This window comes from Limulus polyphemus, unplaced genomic scaffold (genome assembly GCF_000517525.1).
Source record: "Limulus polyphemus unplaced genomic scaffold, Limulus_polyphemus-2.1.2 Scaffold2063, whole genome shotgun sequence".
NCBI lineage: Eukaryota > Metazoa > Arthropoda > Merostomata > Xiphosura > Limulidae > Limulus > Limulus polyphemus.
The window spans coordinates 80,854-90,660 of NW_013667673.1; the positions used below are offsets into that span (position 1 = coordinate 80,854).

General features: G+C 31.5%; 1 protein-coding gene across 3 annotated transcripts in view; it reads left to right on the forward strand.

The window, feature by feature from the left end:
• LOC106465825 (ectopic P granules protein 5 homolog) overlaps positions 1-9,807 on the forward strand; it is an 89,179-nt gene that overhangs the window by 48,165 nt on the left and 31,207 nt on the right. For all 3 annotated transcript variants that reach the window (XM_022393774.1, XM_022393776.1, XM_022393775.1), the window contains 5 exons: positions 878-1,001; positions 2,218-2,359; positions 3,754-3,925; positions 4,767-4,857; positions 6,923-6,988. In XM_022393774.1, the coding sequence (XP_022249482.1) occupies positions 878-1,001; positions 2,218-2,359; positions 3,754-3,925; positions 4,767-4,857; positions 6,923-6,988 (595 nt within the window). The remainder of the gene's footprint in view (positions 1-877; positions 1,002-2,217; positions 2,360-3,753; positions 3,926-4,766; positions 4,858-6,922; positions 6,989-9,807) is intronic.

Here is a 9,807-nt window from a genome sequence, read left to right on the forward strand (position 1 = left end):
AAACACGTTTAGATTGAATGGTAATTTATAATCAGTCACAAGAACATTGAATCTGAATCACTTGAAAAAAACACGGGGGTGCTTAACTTTTTTCCAGGTGTATATATCCAGATATGTAACATTTATTTATTGAAAAGGGTTAATGGGAAAAATCAGAGAGAATGTTTGAAATTTGTCACTTGCCTATGAAAACAATAGTCGGGAGTTGTTAATCAGGAAGTCAGATATTAACGTGTAGAGTATTTCAATGATCATGCCTTCTTGAACATGGTGACTAATAAAAAAAAATATATACAAATGCAGGTTTTGAGTTAGGCACCACCAGTTGTCAGTTTCTTATAACCTACCATACACACACACATTTTGTTTGATATCCAATGTATCTCTGTCTGTAATTTAACAAATCATAACCTTTTAACATGTTTAAGTAATGTTTTATTCTTTTATCTATAATTTTTCATTTATTTCATACACAGAGAGTGGAAATGGAACTTGATGTACAGTCTTTTTATTTTGCAGCATAATTTTGGTGAATTGTATTGTTTGTAAGGCCATTTGCTTATGACTTATTGGGTATGTTGTTTATACCAACTGCTAGAAGAATTTTGTCCATTGATTTAGCTGTTTACCGCCATCCCCACCCATGTTTTCAACATTATTTGTACCCTGCTAGAGACTGTTTTTGTTCCTTTTCAGTTGTTGCTTGAACAGTTATTGTGTCATTTTTCAAAGCTCTTAATACAATTTGTAGCCGTGGTCACTGTCTGATGTTTTTTTTTACATAGTTTGTTTGAAATATATCTGATGCTAGCCAAAATAATACATGTAGAAGTTCTTAAAATTACTTTTCTTTATCTAAAATGTTTCAATATTACAGGTTATATCGTACGTTCAGCCTTTGGCTTGAGGAACCAAGACTCCACGACCCCAAACTTTGCATTCCAGCTCTTCCCCCTCAATACAACCCTGACTTGTTGAACATTATTTTACAGGATAACCAGGTAAGATACGAGTATCTGATATCACATAGAATGTAATTAAAAGCATCAACAGAACAAGTTTACAGTGTGAGAAGTGGTTTCTTAGTTAGCCCATGTTCAGACTGTTCTCAGCTCTATTTACAATGTTAATGTTAACCCAACATATTGCTAACAGTAAAGGTACCCAACTGACAGATCAATACGTTCTAAACATTATAAGTAAAAATGGAATGTTGAGTTAGCTGTATTTAGTTTTTATTAATGTAAATAGCTTGCTTTGATCAGAATTTAATATTAATTTGGATATTCAAGGTAAGCTTTACTAGATGTATTGTGAAATTGCAATGGTACAAGCTTTTACCTTGAGCAACAAGGGCAAGGGTCACGGGTTCGGATCCCCGTCACACCAAACATGCTTGCCCATTCAGCCGTGGGGCTATTATAATGTGATGGTCAATCCTGCTATTCATTGGTGAAAGAGTAGCCCAAAAGTTGGCGGTGGACGGTGATGATTAGCTGCCTTCCCTCTATTCTTACAATGCTAAATTAGGGATGGGTAGTGTAGATAGCCCTTGTGTAGCTTTGCGCAAAATTCATAATAAACCAAACCAAACTTGAAAACAACATATGCGAAAAGAAACAAATTATGAATCCTAATAACAAATAGGAACACATGGGTAAGCAGTTCTCGTTGTTAAACTCCGCCTGAAAAAGTTGTTTACTTCTCTTTTTCTTATCTTTCATACCTACATAGAATGCGCAGTGTATGGTAAAATAGTTTGTTTTTTAGAATTACAGATTTATTAAGACATTTATAATTTTAACCCTTATTTTTTCACTTAGCATAGTGCTTTTGTTTATACTTATTTAAGCCTAATTAATCAAAACATAAATTTATTTGATTTTTAAAACAACTTGTATGAAACTGCTAAAATAGCCATTTAATATTGAAAAATAATAGCATATAACAAACTTTTACTTCAAAATACTTCTGCTGATTCTACACTAGTGTGTTTTTAAAAAAACAACACTTACTTATATTTATGCTTCATTGTGGGCTAAGATTTTAATATTTGTATTTGAAATATTATAAAACATAACTGTTCATGGAACTGAATAACAACAACAATGTCACTGATAAAATGGTTTACATTTGTCTGGAGGTAACAATTCCAACATAAGTTAACATACTGGGAGTTTATCCTGTTATGATTGTTTCATCTGGCTTGTTTTTCAGGAATCATGGTTGGAGTATATTAACAGGGAAGAAGTCCAGAAAGACATAGATGATTTGAAACTTCTCTGGGAAACAGAGAAGAAGTCTCTTCACTATCAAATTATGTCTAGTGGCAGATCTCATGCTCAGGAAGATGATTCAGGTAGGGGTATTCTGATTTAATATACTCACATAATTATTGTGTATGAATTTATGTTTATATTTTATGCAGCAGTTTACCTGTGTCTGTAATTTAGTATTTTTACATACTTAAGATGAAGATCTGGAATAATGCTCACTTTACTCTTTAGTTTTTGTTTAGGCTTCATAAGTTAGCTGCTAATGAATGAGGTACATAATTTTCCTTTGTTTTTAATGTTTTAATTACAAATTAAGAAACACGGTTCAGAGCTTTTATTTTCATTGAAGGACTTAAAGGATTAGATTTGCATGCCCACATTAAACTTTAATTATGAATTAAATTATATAAACAAATTTACAGTTTGTAGGCCATTGTGTTAGAACAGTAGACCTATGCTGACCACAAAAATGACTTAAGGCTTTTAAAAATTTAGATTTATTAAGAAACTTGATATGAACTATAAAAAGGATGGGAATGATTTGTTGATATATGTTAATTTATCAAATTGAACTAATTATTTCACATACAAAAAATGTTTTGGGATATTGGTTGGGTGGAGATGGCAGCTGAAGCTGGATATGTAAGTTTCAAATTTAACATTTAAAATTAAATCATTTAGGTGATGTATGTATAGCTTATTCAATGCAGCCAGTCAGAAAAGAAATTTTTTACAGTAGCTTCAAACAACTATAGAATAGAAAGATAAAAAATACAAAAACATTGTAATAAAGAAATATTTATATATATGTTGCTTTCGAGAAAAAAAAAGCTAAACATCTGACTTTCACAATTAGATTTAACTGCTTATAATGGCAGAACATTCATAATTCATCTGTCTTTAGACTCACCAAATTTTAGTTTGTTATTCACTTCAGAAATGGATAAGGAACTTGGAGAAATACTAGTAAAATTGAGTAAAATATGATTACTTTCAACAAGTAATTAGGGAAGTGGGTAATCAGGTCTTTCTTGTCTGAGACAAAAGTTTGTGTGTTAGTGTTATGCTTTATTTATTTTATTTTTTTTGACTTGGGAAATTTTCAACGTGCTCTTTTTATTCTCTGTTAGAAAGTTTTAGTAATATTTTATTGTTTAATGTAATATTTCAGAATTTTTTATAATGACTCTAATACTTTGTTAGCCATACTCATTGCTGGTTGGGAAAACTATAAATATACATTTTTTTAATTTAAAAAAATTGAAAAATTTCAAATATTGGGGACTCAGAAAAGACCTTATCACAAAAAAAGATGAGGATGGCAATTTTTATAGTAATGAATGTGGAAATTAACTTTTGAAGTATAATTTGTTTAGCTGCTAAAATATGGACTGAAACTGAATTTTATTAAAAAGGAACCAGTTTTCACTTCAGTAGACATGTGAGGTAAAAATTCTGTTTATTCACATTTTTCTAGCAACAGCCCGTATCTTGAGTCGACTTCGTTCCTATGATGATCCTTTACCCCCACCAATTATTCCTAAATTGAAGCCACCTGTTCCTCAAGTGACAGATGGAATGTTTCAGAATGATGATATACTAGAAACAGCAGTGAAAACTGATCTGAAAATTTTTTGTGACCAGGCTCGGTGAATAAAAGCATTTTACTTTGTTGAACTCATAAAAATTTGTATTTATATTATTTAAGTGAGTTGTTTTAAAATGGATTTGAAAAGATTTTGTTGCACATTGACATATTTAGAATTATACATTGTAGTAAAGCAAAGTAGTCATGAACGCAAACAAAAATACTGTAGACCAAGCTTGGCCCAGTATTTAATGTGCTGAATTATGAATCTGTGAGTCCAGCATTCACGTCCCATTACCATCAAACAAAAATTCACTCCACACTTGGAGATAAAGGTATTATATGGGTTACTGTCAGATCCCATTATTTGGTCAGACAAGAGTAGCCTAAACATTGCCAATAGGTACTGTTGACTAGCTGCTTTTACTTTAATCTGTCATTTCAAAATTAGGAATGGTTAGCATAGGTAGCTCTTGAGTAGCTTTTTGTGAATCTCTGAAAACAAGCAAGAAATGTTACATTATATTTCTGTGTTGAGATATTTTTTTAATGAAAACCTGAAAAATTGTAGTTGTGTCTCAGCTGTGGCTTTTGATAAAAAACTGTTGCAGACTTCTCTGAAAAATGATGAAGGAAAATATGAAATACTATAAAAGTAGGAATAAAAATAATATAACACACACAAGCTCTGGGGATATTAGCAGTTTCTAGCAGAAAGAGCATGTGAAATGTACACCGTTATGTATATTTAAGTCTTTGTGACCATTCAAACAAATTTGGTAAAAAGTATTTGCCAACATTTATAGGTGGAGTTTACTGTAGTATTGTTTTAATGTTTAACATAATGTACTGACATAACTAAGTTTGTAGGATTTTTGTAATGTATAGTCTTCTGTTCTTAGGAATTTTGCTTGTCAAAGCTCCAAATTACTGGCTCTTGACTGTACATATCTTGAGTTGGTTCCTCAGCTATATAGAAATGAGGATGCTGAGGTATGTATACGTAAGCTAAAGTAACATATTATTTAATAGAAGTTTATGCATGAGGAATGTATTTTATTTTAGAATTATCAGTAGTCCTTAACCACCCATTCAAGTTTGTTTAGTAATAACATTTGGACAATCTACTTCTCTAAAACTTCATCAAGGACCTGACGAACATATTCTGTAGGACATAAAATCTTCCTCACCAATCAGTCTTACACACAGGAATAAAGCTTGTTGATTTTTGAGATTTGTTACTTGGATGATAATAACCACAAAATAAATAACTACAGATGTAATTCGAACAATTTTTATTTTCATATAAGCTAGCTCAAGACTGATATACTTCATCCGTCTTTAAGCCTAAGCATTTAGGGTTTGATTCCGAAGATGCATGTTAAGGAGTGGTATACAAGAAACTGCATGTTTTAAGTCCCCTGTCACGAAAACCTGCCCCCTCTAGGCATCGCCCCGAATTTTGAATAATTATGTCCCAGAAGGCAATGATTGGTAGAAATAAACTACTTGACTCTACTATTCAGAATCCTTTTTCAGATTTGAAATCCATGAAGTATGAAAAAAGATACAGCTGTATGTAAATTTTGATGTTCACAAGGGCTAAGTTAATCTGTTTGCATAATTAAATCAATAAGTGAGGTAGAAGATACAGCAATTTCTTCCTGCAAATATGAATGTTCAGCTTCATCTACTACATTTTTGGGAATTGTACTATCACTATCAATCAATACCCTCATTTTAGCTGGAATTAAAGAAAAAAATGCCCTTTTCTTGGAAAAGAAATCTCACGAAATTTATCTCGCCAATTTCCTAGAAGGACTGAATTAATCAGAATCTGATGAGCTTTATCGCCAGACACTTTCCAACTTTTGTTTCTTTTTCCCATTTTGTATAATTCAATTAAGTTTTCCACACACTCCCTGGGCATTTTATCTTTCGTATACCCTGGATAACATGCCCATCCTTCTGATACTGCTTATATCTGCTACTACAGTGGACCAGAAACAGTGCTTGGCTAATAGCTAGTGACTTAGCAGTAATCCTGACTTGATCTTGTTCATTCAACTCAGAATATGTTGGTGTAAATAATGGTGCCGTGGGGGATGTAAATGATAACCTCATTTCAATATTCAGTTAATTTGCTCCACATGCATTAAGCTTGGATGCTACAACAACTTCTGCCTTGGATATATTAGATGAGCAAATGATTTTAGCAGCATTAACCTCCCATTGAACCTCATGTGTGCTTTGGCTTCCAGCTTTTGCTTTGAACTTTTTAGTTAACATTGGACCATTCAACAGATTGGCATCGAGTACTTTTCCAGTAGTGCCTGTGATCCCATCTCTAAATGTTAAGGCCTTGTATATATCCATTTCCATAGTTATGTTGTTTCTGTCTTAATTCAAATTCAAATCTGAAAAGTGGGTATCCAGTCTCCCTCTACCAGTTTGAGACTCCATATAAATCCACTTCTCGACATGGAGAATGTGCCCATCGGTGGAAGACTGCATTCCAACATTGAGATGGTATGTATGTGGGATCAGAGCCTGTGAGGCAAAGAATGTAGCATTGTCACTTTGAAGAATCACTATATGGATATCAAGACAAGAAACCAAGAAATCCAGGAACTACTTCATCGTCACACACACCCCTCTCACCCTCATTGAACCAAACAGTGACATACTCTTTTTACCAAAGTACTCCACTTGACCTTCCCTGTCCTTCATGAGTAACACCTTCTGCTTATGGTCAAGCACAATAAGCATCATTGATGAATCAATCTTCATTTCTTCTTTAATTTTGTTGATCAAATCAAACTGAACTTTTGCTTTAAGCCTATGGGCCATGTACCATAATGTCATATTTTGTAGAATTGGGATGAACATTAACATTGATTCTACTTCCTCATCAGGTACGATGATAACAAAACCTTGTTTAAACGTTGTACATTTGCTGTTATGTTAAACTTATATTAAAGTTTTTCTTCATTACCTATTCAAGCCGTCTCCAGCCATTATACATTTTAGTTATGTATTTCTAATTTTCGAATTTCAGGTTGTTCTGCATGTAGCTTGTGAAGAGCATGGGAAATGTTCTGGTCCAGCTTCCATTAGGATACAGGTGAGATCATATGCATTTACTTTTTTAAAACAAATTTATTTGTATTAATTTTTGATTTCTCAGCATCTTAACTCTCTCACTAGGGGCTTGGTCCCAGGGACTGACCTTATAACATTTTGTGCTTGTTATAGTTTTCATACTATAGCTTTTAATACATTATGTTTATCTTCACAAAATTTGGCAGACTTTTAGTAAACTTTATATGTCATTTGTATACAAAACATTTAAATGAAGTATTTTTACTAAAGATTTGTCCATGTATATATATCAAATCTTTTTTTTTTTTACCAATCTGAGTGCAAATTGAATTTTATATTAAGATTAAAAATATTTTTTCTTTCTCTTAAAAAATCTCAAATTTCATTTGTGTGTAACTTCTAAAACCTCCTAAAACAGTTAATATACAGAGGGAGTCTTTAGCTATTTCTGGCAGACCATAATATAAAAAAATAATGTGATTGGCAGAGTGAAATATGATGTGCATTGGTTAGATAAAGCTTGGGGAATTTTAGATGTCTTTATTACTTTGTTAGGCTTAACTGAGATATTTATCATTTTTACATTTTAGTTACTTTTGTAAAACTATACGTAAAAACAAGAATTAGTAATACTCTTCTTTTTCTTTTTTAACTGGAAGCTGATCTTTAAGCTTCCTGTAGTATCACAAGCTTGAGTGTCCAAGAATTAGTTCATGTAGTTTTCAATTATGCATTTTAAAACACAGAAATATGTTAGATAGTAGAATATAATGTCCTAAAATGCAATTTACTTAACTTACTAAGTATGCTATAAATAGGTTTAAAAAATTCAGTTAGCCATTCATTGCAGCACTACAATCACAATAAGCCAAGAAATTCCTATTGACTGAATACTTTCCCCACAAAAACTGAAAAAACAAAAACAAACATAGTAATCTTCATGTACAGAAGATTCGTCCCTTTCTATTGGCTATAAGCATGCCCATCAGCCATGTAAAGTGTCAGATTTTTTATAGGGCAGCAGATTCTTTACAGTAGGTGTCTGTGACTTGTTGGCGATATATTTCAACAATAAACAGACAGCACACAATCCACTTGTTTTAAAATAATATATATTCAAAACAAGTCAAACATATGTACAAAAATGTGTTACACTATTGTTTACCACAGTTGTATCTAGATCTTTAAATAATTGTCTCTTTTTCATCAAAGTCCACACAGGCTGGTTCAATTAATTTAGAACACTCTTTGACAAGACACATTATTCTCCTCTATTCTGTTATCACAATATAATTAGTGATAAATTCACTTATGTTACTCCATGGGTTACCACGGTTGTATCCAGAACTTTAAATTATTCTCTTATACGTCAAAATTCCACCATAGACTGGTTCAGTTACTTTAGAGTACAATTGAAAAGACAAATTCTTCTTCTCTACTCTGTTTATTGCAATACAATCTGTGATTATAACACTTTAAAAGTCACCACTATACACTTTTTATGGCTAAACTTGCAAACACAGTCAAGATCTAGATCTCTCACTAGCTTTATTTCACTTTCACTAACTTAACTTGTGCTAACTTGGTCACCTATATGTACATTGCCCAACTGAGGCCTAGAACCTTCTACAAACTATAAGATGTTAATATGTAATAATATTCACTTAAAGTAATGAGAACAATACAGAAGGTTTAAACGTGATGTCAATCTGCAACAATTTAACTACACAACAAATTATTCATAAACAGTTACATAAGTAAACTTGCCATAACTATCACTTCTTAAAATAACTTACTTTAATGCTCACACAATATAAACTAAATAATATTATTATTGTATTAAAGTAAAATGAACAGTCATGGATATCTAACATAAAGTTGATTAGCAAACACACTCAGAAGTCAGAGAGAGAGAGGAGAAGCTTCTTTGGTGGGTTTTAAATTTTTTTTGATATCTCAGCAAATCAAGAAGTTAAGAGATACACATTTTAGATTTCTTATAGATATATTATGTATAGTTTAGTGTAAACCATACCAGCTTGTTTTTTAAGTTATATAATTCTGAAGTTGGGAAATTAGAGTTCATACACATCAGTGACACAGAAAAATGAAGACTGAGAATTTTTTAAATATTTCTTTTGAAATTAAGAAGTTAAAACTTAGATAATATAAAAGTTTGAACTATAAACTACATTTTCATGCCAAGGTTATTGACATGCATTGATAATAAAGTTGTTTAATTAAATTTTGAATTTAACACTGTACGGGTTGTGATGTGCGAAAGGGCCACTCCTGTACTCATAGAGATAAACTTAGTATATCATATTTCTCGAGTTCCTAAAATTGTGTACTAAACATCTACATTTCTATTTGTCCTGGTTTTTGCTTCATAATATGAAAATATCTTTTTTAAAATTAACTTTTTATAATTTTAATACACTTTGACCAGACTTTCTGGTTCAGGTTTGTATTTTATTGTACTTATTGCTATGTTTTTAGTGAATAATAGGTAATTAAAAACTTAAGATTAATTTCAGTTAACATAATCAGCCCATGTAAGTTAGTAAGGTTAATTAAATTAAATATCATCTACATGTAATTTTTAATTACCTTCAAATACAACATTAATTTCATTATTTTGCCAATTTGAAGTAATTGTCTTTTTTTTAAGTTCACCTCAGCAGCTTCTTGGACATTCAGGGTAATAATCCTTTCTCAGCAAAAAAAATTTGCTTGAAAATGGCTTTCAAAATTTTACTTCTTTTTTTCTGAGATTTATCAACACTCAGAACAATCTGGAAATGTTACTAGGTTCTTATATATATATATATATATATATAT